At 42.8% G+C, this 16730-nt stretch overlaps 1 protein-coding gene across 3 annotated transcripts in view; it reads right to left on the reverse strand.

The window, feature by feature from the left end:
- Positions 1 to 16730, reverse strand: part of CEMIP (cell migration inducing hyaluronidase 1) — a 100916-nt gene that overhangs the window by 30961 nt on the left and 53225 nt on the right. For 2 of the 3 annotated variants that reach the window (XM_058033219.1, XM_058033220.1), the window contains exons 3-11: positions 16476 to 16628; positions 15706 to 15844; positions 14706 to 14942; positions 14171 to 14350; positions 10146 to 10216; positions 9310 to 9405; positions 8562 to 8683; positions 6228 to 6369; positions 5210 to 5401 (exon numbers count right to left, since the gene is read on the reverse strand). In XM_058033219.1, coding sequence (XP_057889202.1) covers positions 5210 to 5401; positions 6228 to 6369; positions 8562 to 8683; positions 9310 to 9405; positions 10146 to 10216; positions 14171 to 14350; positions 14706 to 14942; positions 15706 to 15844; positions 16476 to 16628 — 1332 coding nt within the window. The remainder of the gene's footprint in view (positions 1 to 5209; positions 5402 to 6227; positions 6370 to 8561; positions 8684 to 9309; positions 9406 to 10145; positions 10217 to 14170; positions 14351 to 14705; positions 14943 to 15705; positions 15845 to 16475; positions 16629 to 16730) is intronic. The other variant, XM_058033221.1, reaches the window with a different exon arrangement.

A 16730-nucleotide genomic window follows, 5' to 3' on the forward strand; every position in this document is an offset into this window, starting at 1 on the left:
AGTGGTTTGATGCTAAAAAGGCAACCCTGTGCTTTGAAAGCGGGAGGGATGTGTTGCTGCTTCAGCATCAAAGGCAGCGCTGTGATTTCCCAACCACCACCAAGCCCTGAGGCCCCTGATTCACCTTCTCCTGCTTTGGGTGAGGGTTTGCTGCATCCCTCATGGACAGAGACTGCCCTGCCAGCCTTGTGCCACGCTGTAATCTAAACCAAACACGGCCTTGCAGTGGCACAGATCAGAGACTGCCCTGCCAGCCTTGTGCCATGCTGTAATCTAAACCAAACACGGCCTTGCAGTGGCACAGATCACATCTCCCCACCACAGAGCCACAGGAAAAGCAGCCTGGCTGTGCTGCTGCATGTGTCAGAGCAGTGCCTCCAGTCAGCACAACGTCAATTCACAGGGAAAACTTCCTTCATACATGGGCTTGCCTGGTGGAAGTCTTGATTCAGCAAAATATGAGCACATTCCTGCGCTCATTACTCAAGGCAGTGACTATTGAAGTCAGTTGTTGGTAAGGATAAGGTAATTATTAAAAGGAAATGTACATTAAAATAAACATAAGATGATCCACTCAGCAAGGGCATGCTTATGTCAACAAAACAATTCAAAGCAAATGGTACAAAGAAAACCTGCCATAAAACCTGAGTCTTGAGCCTTATCAAACCTGGGAAGAGTGGGATTTTGAAACTATTTCAACTGCTGCAAATGTGGAAGAGTGCTCAGATCTGGTGGGTTAGATCTCTCAGAAAACTCTTGGAGGTACACTCATACATTCCTAAATCCCTCGGCTCTAAATGGCCCAAACTGCTAAATCTCCCTTTGAGAAGGGAAACCAGCACTTGAAGGTCTGGATTTGGTGAAGATAAGTAAAGCTGGGATTCTCCTGGAGTATTTTTTTTTTTTTTCTCTGAAGTGTCTTTTCTTCTCCTTTGGGCTCTCTAGGGATAAGACCCAGTACCTCATGGTCTTTTGATGTTTCCTAATCAAGTTTTTAAGGCAAATTCCAAACACAATTTGTCTGCCCAACCCATAATCCAGTGACAGCGACTCCTTCAAGGCATCTTTTATGTCAGTTCAACTCATTGCAGATGCCAGCCCAGATCTGACAGATTTATCATTTTTGCCAAGCACTTGTCATCACTGGTGGTAATGCCCCTATGGCTTATATTTAATAACAAACAAATGTTCACGCTGGCATCTTTCAAATCCTCATTATTCTGAATTATCTTGCTGGGGTTTGCTGTTGCATCCCTAAGCCACAGGGCTGTAACTCAGCATGGTTTGGGTGAGCTGGCTGGCTCCTTGAGCCACACAGCACAACCTGATGTCCTAATCAGCAAATATTCCTCCAATTCATAACTTTTACATGGAAAATTAGGTTTTCAGCAAATAGACATAGCAGCAATCAGGTACAAACTCTACCCTTATGAACATCTATGTAAACCTGAATTAGATTCTGTCAGCTCAGCTCCCAGGCAATGCCCCAAGGTAGAAAGAGCTCTGAAAGACTGCTGGAAATTACAATTTCACAAGATTCCCTGCCCTGCCCTCAAGCACCAGGGTTGCCTTAAAAAAAGAGCCTTTGTCAAGTTCCAGCCAAAATGATGCCAACTTCTGAACAGAACACCCTAAATCTCTAAAAATATCTGAATTTTGATAGTGGAGTAAATTCTCCCATCCTTACAGCACCAGATGAATGCTGACACAGGCTGTGAATTTGTGAGACAGCTACATATTTATACTTTTAATTCAAAGTTCTCTGTATGAACAAGATCACAGTAAACTCCTTATCTCTCTAATATTTGCAACCTAATAAGCAGGACTAAAGAGATGTGTGCTTGAATTCATAGGTTCCCCAGCATGTGGGATAATTGGAGTAATTATGCCAGGCACGAACAGTTTTTTCATCCTTTATCAAGAGCATATAGGAGCACAAAAGAGCACTTCATCATTTCTGTTCCATGGTGAAACTTATCAGCATTAGTAGAAACTTCATACAGAGCAACCAAGATGAAGATAAGACTTGTTTCCCAGAGAAACTAGACAAAATACTTGATCTTTCCTACTATCCAGTTCTATCATAACAACACAACCCTTCCTTCCTTCCTCCCTCCCTTTGCCCTGCACTGTTGTCCCTCCCCAAACCTTGTGAAGTTGGGAGATCAAACACTTTTAATCTGTTCCCACAGTGAAAATTATCTAGGCACAAAAAATGATGAGTTAAAAAAATAAAAAAAGAGTTAAACAAAGAAAGCACATGGAGGGAAAAGCTGCATTTAAGGGAGTGAGCATTTGGGAGCAGAACCTGCAGCTCTGGGTCCTCATGCAAACCACATTTACCCATGGGAGACACAGTCTGTACATTAGGGCAGTTACTCCAGTGAAAATTGCAAAAGATCAGAGCCTGTGTGCCCTCCCTCACTTTCTGCACTGAGATTTGCAGATGTCCATAGTTAAATAACTAAATCCTCCTAGAACCTGATGGCAACTGAGTATTAACTCCCTTAAGTTCTTTTGAAAAGCTCTAATCAATCCTTTTCTAGGCAGTAAAGAAAGTCCAAGTTTCAGCAGGAAGTATCAAATATAAATAGGACATGAGCTAACTAATGAGTTTGACTTTTTTGGCACAATATGCTAAACCATGTCTATTAAAATACCATTAAATTATGAGAGCATAAATTATATTAAACCTTGGTATGCCAAGTGGCTGCCACACCAAACTGGCTGTCCACAAAGCAGAGATTTTCTCCCATTTTTTATAACAAAGAGACTCTTAAGTAGTTCAGATCTGACATTTACGTTTCATTTTAAAAATAAATAGAAAGGAGAAAAATAAAGATTAAAAGGGAAATAAATCATCATGGGTAGGAATGGTTTTATCATTTGTCTTTCGAAGGGCAAACTTTTGGAGTTCTCAGCTGCTAAACTAAACCTCTTAGGAAAATTAAGCCTTTTCACTTATTACAAATGACACCCCCTCTGAGATCCTGTGTACAAATGTACGTGTGGAAGGCTTTTCTCAGGAGGAGCAAAGCAATCTTGCCTACCTCCACAGCAAAAGGCAGGCAGACATTTATGATTAATGTTATTCTACACCCAATTACACCTGTGCTAAGAGCAGGGGCCATTAGTGATCCTTATTCTGGCTTATTACCTGCCGTGGCACAGGGGATGAAGAGGCACCATGGCCAGGCACAGCAGCTCAGGGACCTCCTGGCCCCTCAGGCAGGGGACATCTCAGCCTTGCCAGCTTGTATTTCATCTAGAATGAACCTGGATTCAGGCAGATTACTTTGTTTTCTAGTGTGAATGTGTTTTTGCTACAAGAAAGTTGGAAGTGATTTTTATAATTGGACTAAATTTTGCCTGGATTTATAAATCAGTGAAATCCCATTGACGTCAATGGAGTTGCCTGGATATAAGAGAGGAGGGACTTTGGCCCTGGTATTCATGTCATTTGTGGTAATAAAAGGAATGTCCTAATTCTGCTAAAGAGAAATTGGAGACCAAGAGCACAATTACTTTAACAAGTGTTTCCACTGCTTCTTTGCTTGAAATTCACATGAACTTTTTTGTTGTTTTTAACCCATTATTTGTTTCCTTAAACTAACCTAGCTGCCACTGTTGCAGAAGATGAATGCAACTACATGAATTCCACAGATACATCAGATTATGGGAAGCCCAGGACTCCTACACCATCCTTATTTTCACTGGCAATCTTTCAAGACCATCTTCACTATGTGACTTGTATCACACCAGTCTGAGTCCAACAGCTCAAAAGTTGCTCAAGAAAAATATTCAGCTTGGAAATGCATCTTCTTTGAAAGCACTAGGCATTTGAAGTCATAAGACCATGGTACATTCAGACTGCGAATAACATTTTTCTTGGCCTAATGCACATCTCCAACAATGGTGGCCAAAGCTCTGTGGGGAGGCAGCTGCCAAAGGAAGTGTGCTGGTACCTGCCAGAAGAGGTTGCATCAGAGATAATGCTGAAGTGGTTCATTTCAGAGAACCAAGTGAACTCCCTGGTGCATTGGATGTTCCAAGTGCCCCCATGGTTTCTCAGAAAGGTCTTACTGTAAATGCAGCAAGACCTCTGCCTAGAGCAACAGCCAGCATGCAAGCAAAGATAAAGTCACATCCATGATTTACCAGCAGGCAGATCTTGCCTCTGAAAGACAGACTCATCTACTACAGACTTTTACACTGTAAAATAATGTTTGCTTTTGTAAATTACAGTAGCAAAATAATCCTCATCTGTTCAGATAAGGGGCAGTTCATGTGCTATTTCCATGCTCTGCTTATCAGTGTGCCAAAACAAGGTTCTAGAAGGGAAAGACAACTTCACAGACTCAAGTGAAGATTCAATCTCACATTCTGGGTTTTAGTTTTATGCTCGTGCTGGTAATAGTCTGTGCTTCATCATAGTTATGCTTCTTAATTGGATTCTGTGTCCAGAGGCCATTCTACAATCATTGGACTACAAAATCCATTAATCAAAAGCAATTTGTTTTGCATTTGAGCTGGTCACCTACAAGAGGAAAATGCTGGGGCTCTACAAAGGCTCCCACTCCTCCTTCTCAGGCTGGCCCTGGCAGCACCCTGCACTCCATCTCCCCAGGGCAGAGGCTCAGGAAAACTCACTGCCTGCCAGAAATGTTTGGTTAACGCATCACCTCTAAGCAATACTCTCTGGAGACACAGTGAACGGGAAACAGTAGCTTCAGCAGTACAAAACAGTGTTTCTAAAATGTAAGATTACAGTTCTTGTTAAATAGAATTTAGGAAAGCAGCCAGCTGGAAATTACTTCATGGCCTTACAGTGTCTCACAGGCTGCTCCTGCCCTTGCTCCCTCTTCCCATCAGCTGTGCTCATCTGCTTTCTAGGAAGTGGTGTTTCAAATGCAGTTATTGCAAATCTCAAATTCATAACCTGTATCTGTTCCTCTTAAGTGAATTCACCCATTCAATAGCACGCTTGGGGACAAAAATGGAGTCAGCTATGAAAAGAGAAGGCAGAAAGGAACCAAAATCAAATTAGGTTGTTATCAAGCATGAAAGTTATGTATCCCAAAAGCATCTAACAACCAGCCCTCAAATCCAGGTGTCTTTCAACATTTTTCAGTTTTTCTTGGAGCTATCTCAGTGCAAATGACAGAATTTGTGAACTGCAACACCAGAGTGATAAGATGAAGCAGCTCACCTGCTACCTTGACCTGGGTGGGCTTGCAGGTTCTGCAGGGCAGCACCTGGAACTCCTCAGCCTGGTACATGGAGTAGTCAGTGCTGGCCACCACCAGCCTGTCCCCAGGGCTCCAGGAGCTCACATCATCCACCAGGTTCAGGATCGTGCTGTTCACGTTGGTGTCCACAGTCACCGTCAGCTTCGGTTTCACTGAAAACCCAAAATGCACGGTGGGCAATTCAGACAATCTCATCAGGAAAAGCTTGTTCTTTCCTTTCTTCTTTCCCCCACAACCCCTCCTTGGAGTGCCACCAAAAATTATTATTTTCTCATGTTAAAAAGAAAAAAAAAAAAAGTTAACTCCTTCAAACATGTTTTTTACTGGCTTTGGCTTGGCAAGCGAGAAAACAGGAAAGTACTTTTCTTCAGTTGCAGGCAGGTGGATTTTCCACTAACGCCAGGATAAATTTAAATGTAGTTCTTAGTGGCTCATTCTCACCACACCTACTTAGCAGCAGCTCCTGTGGGCGTTGGGTGCTGTTGTTTACAGCAGCCAAGTGGTCTCTAACCTAATGATGACTTTTTCCAGCAAAACAACACGTTTGCCACCCTTCTTTTCCTGCCAGCACCAAATGTCCTAGTGACCTGTCTAATGACCAGGGTAAGGACAGGAGTGTTGGAATGATTAACTACAAAATGACAGTTTCAAACCCTGTTGTCTTCACAGGTTCTGATTGACTAATCCTATGTCATCCCAAAATGTTTTTGAAAAAGACAAGGAATTTACAGGAAAGAACTTGTCAAACATTTCTCACAGCCTTGCTGGGTATTTGAAAAACCACCCTGCTGCTTCTGTTAGTGCTCAGGAACTTTTCCTGAGATAAATCTTCAGCTATTCTACCTGAATTCGTGTCCATAGCCCAGCCCAAAGCTTTAGCTTGGAAAAATTACAGAAGTAGTTGTGACACCAAGAAGGAGCCAGCCGTGAGGGATTTCTGCTGTTCTCAGTTCTGTCTTTCAGCGATGGGGCACGTACCAGATTTGCCACACAGGAACCTGACTCTGTAGTTGTGGCAGCCCTCTCCTGTCTGGTCCTTGCCGTGGCACAGGAATTGGTAATCGTGGCCGCCCTTGTAGAAAACCTCCGTGGTTAAATCTGCTCCATCAAGAGTCATTGCCTGGAAAAGGGATGGAAATACAACTCAGGTGCTGCTGTGAGGTGAAGGGATTTGCCCAAAACATCTGAGCCATCAGAAGAGGCCTTTGCTTTGTTTTGGGTGGTGGCACAAGCACTGCCTAGCAAACCCCTGTGTCTGTGCCCTCCAGGCAGCACTTCCAGCTGCTGCTCACACACAGCTCCTGCTGAGGTGCACGCCTTTTCCTGTGTCTGTATGGGACCATGGGCTGTCTGGGAGGAGTTTGGGAGCTTCACAAACAGCTGCCTCGGTGCCCTGGATTTTCTCTTGCCACTGGTTTGAGGGCAGATGGAAACGTTGAACACGGATGCTTGCACCCAGATGAACCCACGGCTTCAAGCCTCTGCACTGCTCTCATTGCATTGCTTGTGGAAAGGCTCTGGATGAACCTTGCAGAGGAGAGGAGCTAGGGGTTTCATTTCTCCATTGCATGGATCAGTCTCCCAAAAAAACCCCAAGGGTGCTGCAATACTGCTGCCTGTTCCAAAAGAAACGAGGAGAAAGTGGCCTTTCCTCACAGGCAAGCACCAGCCTGTAGAGCTGCCTTGAGAAGTTGTTATCTTCTCAAAGCTGTACCATGCCAAGAAGCAGTGAGATATGAAACCTCTCTGCTGTTCCTGCTGGGGCAACGTCTCAGGGTCATGTCAAATTTCACATTCTGTCTCCAGAGCTTGCATTTCTCTCGACCCTTTCACAAAAATGTGTTGCACTGCATGGGGCAATACAAATACCACGTGCATTTTGGCAAGGCAGCAGGAGAAAAGCCATCTTTCCATGAAGGGGCTGATCCTGATTCTCTCACTCATGCAGGCTTTCCTTATTAATGAACCCACCCCTGCTGCCATGTGTGGAATTAGCACCGTCAGCTGGAGGAATGTGCCTCTGGCTGTGCTGTTCTGCTGTTATTATCATCATCATATCTTCAATTTTCTCCCATGTTCCAGAGCTGGGCCAGGCCAGCTGCTATAAATCAGTGCAGCTTTGTAAAAGCAATGAGCAGCACCAGATTACAGTACCTAAGGATTTGCCCTAAGATCTGCAGGATAAACTGAAAAATGTCTTGCTTTTAATATACATGGAGGGAAAAAAGAAAAAAACAACTTATTTCACAGAAGAGGGGAAAAAAAAGGTTTGTTTCTAGAGCAGAAGAATATCTTCTTTCTGTTTTAACATGCATTCTAGAAGGGGATGTATCATAAACATCTGACCCCTGTTTTGAACTAAGTTGTCACTTCTAATACACTTATATGGAAGCAGAAATGAATGTGGATTTGGTAAGACCTGGCAGAAAATTATAGGGCAGTTTTTTCCTTTCTGTTCAAGAGAGATCCTTTATAACATCTAGCCCTGGAAACTTTCACTCATACAGTCAGCATTCCCATTTACTTCAATAGCCACATTCTTGTGAATAAGAACAACTCCACTGGCTCAGAGCACACAGGAACCTTGGGCTCAGCCTCACACAGATGTGAAGGATTTTATTGTCTTTTTCTGGGCAATGCTTCTGCTATAGTATTTTTACCAGGTAGACATAAAAAGTATATGGTGAGCACATACAAAAAAATACCCATATTTCTTGCTAGGCTTTTTTGTCCTTAAAGAGGTTTTATGCAGTGTCACAAAAGATATCTCAGTGCTCCTCAGCGTGCTGGCCTGATGGCGTAATTATAATGCTTAGCTCCAAACAGAATTCAAATTTCTTTCCACAGAGATAAAACAATTGGTTTCAAGAAATGGCTGAAAGCTCACCAATAATTTTGACCACCTGCTACAGCTGGTAGTTGCACTATCTTGTTGCATTTTGTGATTAATTTTTTAGGTCGGGTCCATTCCAGGACCATTTAAAACCTTTGAAATTTTCATGTGCTTTCTCCTTTTAATCTTCCAGCAGGGAACCACATATTTCATGATAGCATCTGTGCTGTCCATGACCCATCTGTACACCTTTTCATGCCAGGAGCTGGAATTTACTGAAAGGAACTCAATTCTATCAAATTTGTCCCAGAACAACACGAGACTGTATACAAGATCTTATGGGTTATGTATTAGAGTGGTAAAATAATGGGTGTATTTTATTTAGAAACAAAAATTACTGACAAGCACAATTATTTTGGGAGTTCAGTGCCAGTGCAAAGAAGACTTGCCCCTCTGAAGCAAGTGGTTAGCCTGCCTACCTGGATGTCAACGGGCTGCCTGCAGATTTTGTCAGGATGAGCAGCTTTGAAGTCAGACAGCTTCTCCATGTCCTTAGATCTCGCTTTGTCAGGCTTCTCAAACCACTCTGTCCATTCTACATCTGGAGACAAGTGCAAACAAGTATAGACATTTGAAAGCCAAGCTTAATGAGTGCAGCAAAAATGCACGAAGCATAAATGCGATCTCGGATATCGTTCACAAGTTTCTTCACTGATGATCTGATTCATGCCTCTTCCTGCCAGTCTGTCAGCCACTTTTAATGATGCTGTGAAGTGCAACCAGCCAGGGGAGAGCAGAGTTATTAAAAGCTTCATAATTGGCGTGTGCACTGTAAGCATTATTAATAGATACAGATTTTGGATCTGTGTCTGCCTTAGCTGCCTCCTCTGATCTTCAGATCAAGTTGCACCAGCTACTGTGTTTTATCTGAAACATGGACATGATGACTGTGCAGGGAAAAGAAGAGTTTGTGTGTCATCTCTGAGACCAAAGGAGATGGAATTTCATACCCAGTGCAGAAAAGGAAAAAGGATCCCAGTTATTCAGAGGGTCCTAGAGACAACTGGGGGAAGAATCTGTGAGTGTTCATTAATTGGTTTAATGATGACATAAATAGCAGCTGGCAAGGCCGCTCTTCCCAAATGGAAAAGGATTGCAGGAAAAAGGATGATTCACCCTATTTGTCAGCTGCCTAGCACCCAGTGAAATAACCCACAGACCCCTCACCTTGAACCCACTCGCTCGTTGAAGAGACGTTGAAATGTTCTCCATTCTCAGCTTTGAATAGTTTGAATACTTTGGCCACAGCTGAGCCTTTGTGACCTGTTAAAAAACAAAAACATTAGTAAAATCATTGAAATCAATTGGAAAAATCATTGAGTGAAATTGATAAGAGTAAGAACTGAAAATAATCGTCTCTGTGCTTATTTGCATGCTTTGACTACACTATTCAAAATTTACCCTGCACAACTTCCAGAAAAATGTACTAATCTTTCAAGGAGGCTTCAGACATTTTTGTAACTGCATGGATAATGAGGAAGAAAAACTTTCAAAAATCAAGAGAGGATAAAGCCCACAATTATTTGTTATATATTACTATTACATTGTTATTTTTATTTAATGTTGTAGCAAGCTGTGTTTTTCATGTCATAAGAAGACAGAAGAGTCAACAGTGTTCACAGGAGGACTTGAGGCTGCTAATTCAGGGTACACTGATTAAATTTGCAGCTGGTGTGAGTGAACTGGGTCTGTTCCACAGATTTGTGCTTAAGAGAGGCAGTAGCTCAGTGAATTTACATGGATTTGCACTGGTGCAGGATCTCACCTTTTATCTAGAGATTTGGATAACCCAAGCTATCCCTCACTCAGCTGCTTCAGATGCATTAGTGGGAAGAAGCAATATATAAAGAGAGCATTCAATTAAATGTGTCAAAGCACCAATTGCTCATAGCTTTGATGTAATGCAGTGGGAAGTAAAAAACACCATTGACCAAATTAATCTCAGCTATAACTCCAGAAACTCCCAGACATCACATCAAGACAGAATTTTGTGCATTAAATACCTTGATACTCAATGTGGTCTTCAACAGAAGAGGAGGGATTTCCTTTAATGGTAATAAAACTCCAGGGGTGCCTGGAAAATGAAAATGAGAAATGATCAAGTAATGTCAAGTATGAGATGGATTTTCTTATAGCCCAACGTTCCTAAATTTCTCAGAGGCACCACATCCAAAACAGTCTCATTAGTGTCACAGGCAGAATAGTTAAAATTAATATTATCTTAACACTCCATATTTCTTCAGTAAATATATCAGAAGAGAAGCAAATTTGAAGACAAATACCCACTTAAAACATGCCTGTAACAAGTGTGTTTGTTTTTTAAATGAATGTTTGAAGAAACTTGTGTATGACAGACCCAAGAGACACTGACAACTCCTTGGGGAGCCTGAAAATAAATCCTCTGTGTGTGTGTACATGTGTATACACTGAAGAATATGAAAAGAAGCCACTTCTGCTTAAATAAATTTAGCTCATGCTGAAACCTTGTATATGACAATTGTCTTTGGAATGACCCATGAGAGTTTCTAATAGACAGACTGGCTGGCAAAGGACAGTAAAAATTCTTAGATAGTCTCTGCATATCTGGTTTCCTTCTTTGAATATTGAACATTGAACAAGGATAAAGGTTTACAGCTCTGAATTGTCTATTCAAACCTGATCCCAAGCCAGAATTCAGTTCATTATCATCTGATGGTTTTTGATCAAGAGGGTTCAGCAGCTATCAGCCACCCTGGAGGATGAGAAAACAATGGAGACAGGGACTAAAGTGCCTCCCAGCCTTGGGGCTGAACACAATTAGAAGGGGTCAGGGGCAATTTTTATCTTCAAAGTAGAGGTAGTTCAGGCATATCTGCTCTTAATGAGTAAGAGAATAAAAAATATGCTTTTAGGGTGGTAGGAAGACTGCCCTGAATTACCAAAAACTCCCATGGATTAGGTCATGTCTCTATAGTTATAAACATCTGGTAATTTCAATTGCATCAGGAGTCTTGCAGGTCGCCTTACATTGGTGCAAGTGACGTTCCAAACCAGAGTGGTTTGGAACTCCAGAATAAAACACATACAGACATTGAGAGAGAGCCACTAAAACACACCCAAATCATGAGCTGGGATTTGCTGGGCTTTGCTGCTCTGGGGGCAGCAGGGGCAGGCTCGGGGTGAGCTCTGGTGCAGCCCAGGCTGTGACACGGCCCTGGTGGACACGGCTGCTCAAGGGGACCCTGTCCCAGCAGCATCCTCAGCCCCAGCCCTGGCCAGGCTGGGTGGGAGCTGCCAGCACCACTGCCTCAGGAGCTGCCAGCCAGCCAGATGCTCCTGCTGGAAAATCTGCCTTTGTGCCAATTGCTGAAGGCACTGACAGGCTGTGATCTCCATCCAGGGAGAGAGGGGGATGGGAGCAGGAAGGACACTTTATCACTCAGCACTCAGGATAGATGGTTTTGTTGTTGTTGTTGTTATTATTATTATTATTATTATTATTATTATTATTATTATTATTATTATTATTTTGGTAAACCAAATCTGAAACAAATGACAAAATATTATGATGCCTCAAAAATAATCTCAAAAAAAAATTTTGAAGAATAAGGAGGTATTCACTTCTGCAGCTCAAGGTTTGGCCCCACTTCGTGTGTTAAAATACTTGTTTCTCCCTGTTATTTTGCCACTAAAAATAGTTTTAAAGTCGTTCAACCCTGACACGTAAGGACACATGCGATCTGTTTGGGCTGTATGAAATGAAGCGACCAGGAAATCCAGAGCCAAGCAGGAGATATTTATGTGGAATTCCAAAGAGTATAACTATGTCATCAAGTGCAAAAAGGCTTTCTCTTCATTTATTAGTAAAAGGGGGAAAAAATGGCTCACACTGAAAGAGTAAACACACTTTTCAGAAGGAAAACAATAGGAGAGGAATGCAAGATTTTCCTTTCATTCCTAATGAATGTTCTGGACTCAGAAAAGAGGGATTAAAAGAGATTCCAGGAGCACAGAAACCTTTCTGAATAAATCAGCATTGTGCATCGGCTCTGCTACAGCAAGGGGGAGTTGCACAACTTTACAATCTGGTTGAGCACTGAGCAAGTGGAGATGGACAGGAATTTTCCCATTAACCCCCACCAACACCCCCTCCAGAAACCAACACAATCTACGACTGAATCGCAGTGTTCTTCTCCCAGGGATGCCCATGGCCAGCCCCAGCCATCCTCAGGAGCTGGGAAGATTTGACAGCCAGGATTGAGCAGGAGCAGCCAGCAAACCCCAGTGCTGGGCAGGGAGTGCTGACAGGAGTGTTAGAAATAAAAATCCATCTGCTCTGCTCAGTCAGAGCCTGCCATGGCCACAGAGGGTGAAATGTGTACACACGCGTGTAATTTTCTCATTCCGAACAATTTTTTTCTAAGGCACTGAAAAAAAATTTCCAAAAGCACCTGTCAAGTGCATACATCCTTATTCATAGTCATAGATGTACCTGAAATGTAAACCACTATAATCTGAATCTTGTTACACTGAAGGGAAAGTTCAATTTGCTTTAGAGGAAAAGCCTGGACACACCTAAAGCTGCCTGTGTTCCACTGTGCCATCAAACTGCCTTTCTAAGTCAGGCCCCAGCTGCCATCCAGACAATGTGGGTTTTGAGAATTGATGAACTTAAACTCTGAGAACACTCCTAAAAATATGCTCTTTTAAATAATGCACCAGATATTTTTCCACACGCCAGTGTGCTGGTGGAAGACAGTGTTGGCCAATTACTACCTCATTATTTATCCACATGTCTCTATAATTCATGGAATGCAATTTTGTGGTATTTCAGATAACAGCATGGCAAGGATTAGCCTTTTGACTGTAAACAATAGCAACACTGAAAGTCACACTTCCATGGATGAATTTCTGCAGTATTTCCATTATAAACATTGATGGCAAAATGATGAGAAACTTGCATTAAAACACCACAGCAGCCTAAAAATATCAAGTGCTATTTACTTTTATAAACATATGCAAAACCCATCAATTCCTTCCTGTAGCATCATTGGGGAAAAAAAGTATAATGTTCAAAATTCATATTCTGTTTCTTTAATTTCAGCATTTGAAAAAACACCCAGCAGGCTACTGGGATCTAATATGGGGTCTAGATTTGAGAGTAAGAATTGCACTGATGGAGAGAGCCTGGTTTTGGAGACCATTTCTGCCCTCCTTGTTGATTCTTTGAAATGTGTTGTCTGGTGCCCAGGAGCCCCTGTAACTTTTGACACAACCTCTTCATCACCCACCCCAGATCTTGCTCCATCTGTGTGTGCCCAGCTGACAGATGTCTCTTTCCATAAACTCCTGTATTGAAACACTTCTCCCTACAAGGCAGATTCTGTGTGTGTGTGTGTTCTGCAGACACTCTCTTAGTGCCTCATAAAAAAAAGCCTACATAAATTCAGATAAACACAGAAAATATAATGCCTACAGTTGGGTAAATAGCAAATATTCTCAACAGTCTGTGTGCCAACACAGACACTGTTTTGGCCACAGAAGTATTTACAGTCCACACCATAAATCCACGTTTGCTGAATTTCTGTGCTGCACAAGTCCCCAGACCTGTACTGGACAAGCAGAGGAATGTGCTGTATGTGTGTCTGTATGTAGCCAGGGCTACACAGCAATTATTGTACCCTCCTTAATGCTCAGCACATCTAATCCTCTCTGTGTGTATGAATATGCCTCTTAAATCTTTGGGGGATGGCTTGAAAATAAATTGGATAAGCAACCTGTGGGAACAATGTCTTGGAAAACCATCTTTTTTAATGTGAATCATATGCTATTCCTCAATCTGCTAATAAAAATACCCAATATAGACTCTGAGTGCATCTGAAACTATCCAATTAACTGCTAAAACTGCACATTGAGATGTTTCTCTCTTTTTTTATTTTTTTTCCCCATGTGAAAGAACTTTGTGACTTTGAAAGAGTGGAACTATTTGGACATCTCAGGAACATAATAAAGCCTCTGTGCTGGGAGAACTGGCAGGACTGGCACATACCTAAACCCAAGGTGGAGGAAATGCTTGCTGCCCAGTTTGGTCATTGCTTTCCTGGCCAAGTCATCCAAGTTTCTGGATCCTTCATCATTCACTGCGACCGACAGGATCATGCCATTTGCAACTCTCCCCAGATACTGAGCCAGGCGGACACTTTCCTCTTTTGCTCTGTAGGTATCAAACCTGAAACGATCAAAAGCACCCATAAACATTTACTGCAGCAATCACCACACCTTTATGTACTGAAAAGCAAGTGCTGTAAAGAAAGTACTCTTTTGTATTGCTGCTCACTGTAATGTTACCCTGCTGCAAAAGCACTTGTCTAGCAGGGTGTCTGTGAAACCAAATTGATTAAACCCTAATTGACAAACTGCAAGGTATAACACTGCTCACTCTGTGGTCTAGGAGGAGTTGTACAGACATGCAATTGCACCCATTTGAACAAGATGCTGAAATGTGTGTGCTTGAGCTTGCTGAGGTGCTGTCCCCAGCCTGCTCCCCCAGACCCTCACACCCAGGCAGCCAGAGGGTCACTCACCGATCGGAATGGACAACTGCCCCTGTCCTTGGGTCAATGACGTGGACAATGACACCCCGGTGGCCCCAGCTCCTCTCGAAGTAATATCCACCTTCTTCCATGCCACCAGGATGGAGAGTCTTGTTGAGGAAAGTCCAGGAGAGCTTTTTCTTTCCGTGGATCTCAAGGGTGCCGCCTTTGCTGACTCCAAGGTACTTCTGCCCAAAGTAAGGATCTGGCTGGCTGCCGTCATCCGCTCTAGGGCAGGAAGGGAGGAAAGGGAGCAGGTTTGGGTTTGTTCTGAGTCAAGGAACCCTCTCCTTGTGCTGCCATGACCCAAGGGGAGGTCTCAAAGTTTGCTGTGCATTTCTTTCAGGTATTCCAAGAATCAGGAGCTGCCCACCTTCTACAGAAAATAAATTATTTTTAAAAACCGTAGCAGCTATCAAGGACTAAAATCAATCTGGAACATAGCTTATACATGCTATATTCATTATATCCAGGCCAGAGGAGGCCTGGAGCCCAGACTGAATGGCACTTCTGTGTTTTTGAATTCTGGAGGTAGGCAAGACCCTAGCCAGGAGCTAAGAGGTCCAGTGGTTGTTAAATATTAATTTAGCATCCTTGAAATTTTAAGAGATCCTATACCAATCTGCAAGACAAATGTATTGTCCTTCAGCTCACAATTCCCAGACAGAAAGAAAGGAGGTTTAGAGAGGAGAGCTTTCAGACAAAAACAACTCATCAGGTTTTAAGCCTATTCTGGAAAATCAGTTTGAGCTGTGGGAAGGTGCATGCTGATTCTCTAGCATGCCCGAACACCCCAGTAGAATAGAAAAAAATCCAAACCAGCAACAATTCTGGGGGCCATTTAAATTGCTTAAAAAGCTACTGAACTTTCCACAGAGCACTGATGATAAGTATACCTGAGAACATGCAATTTTAAGGAACATTTTCATTCCCTGACGTGGAAGAGAGATGCTAGAAGGTTCTAAGGTAGTATTTTACCATGCATACATACCGCCCATATAAGATGATAGCCACATTGCCTTGGTAAGGGCACAGCTCACTGCCAATGTGCAGCTCTCCATCATTTTCAATGAGGATGTGTCTTGTACGCAGAATGATGGGCTGCACATCATCTTTGATCACCAGTTTTCCTAAACAGAGAAGGTTATGACACTTGCTTTATCACCCAGCAGCTCATGTGAGGTTGTGGTATCATTGTGCTAAACTGACATCTCAGTTTTTGAAGTTTTTCTCTTCTTACACCCCAAAACAGCTCTCAATACAATTCCTGAAAACATTGGTTTTTATTCAGCCCAGTTCTTGAAGAGTGCAAATAAAATTTACATGGCAGAGGACCAATTCAAAACTAAGAAATCTAGAGTTAAGATGAATGAAAGCTATTCATGCCAGCAGCACAATGGCTCTGTCCTTGGAGAAAAAGAGGGACATAAGCATCTGCCCTGTCCTGAGGCTCTGATAACACAACTACTGCAGTATGATGCTATCAGGCCAGTGCTTTGGTTAAAAAATTGCTTTTGAAGCAAATTGCAGAAGTAGAAGTGATCATTACACTGAGCTACTTGTGTAAATTCTCCAGACAGGACAGAAATTAGGCTGGTTACAATGGCTAAAGAATCTCAGCACCTCAGCTACCACCCAGCCCTGTACTGAGGTGTGTTTGCCCAGTCACCACCCCCTTCTCTCTCCCAGCACGATTCCCAGTGATTTAAGCAGTCCCAGTGGAGAGCAGAGTGCAGGCAGCCTTGGAGCAGCAGGTTTTACCTCCATCAGTGATGTGGATGGAGTGCACAGTCGCAGAAGAAGAGAGCAGCACCTTCCTGCCATTGCGGATTTCTACGCGGTTTTCTTCGTTGTGCCCTGGGTTCCACACTTCCAACTCAGGCTCTCTGTCAGGACATGTGACAGCAGCTTCTGCTGGGCAAAGATGGAGAGAGAGGACAGTCAGTGTTTGTTTGGAGGGGGACAGGAAGCTCTGAACCTGGGCATCTTTACAATATCATTCAGCATCAGCCTCTG

Source organism: Melospiza georgiana, chromosome 13 (genome assembly GCF_028018845.1).
Source record: "Melospiza georgiana isolate bMelGeo1 chromosome 13, bMelGeo1.pri, whole genome shotgun sequence".
NCBI lineage: Eukaryota > Metazoa > Chordata > Aves > Passeriformes > Passerellidae > Melospiza > Melospiza georgiana.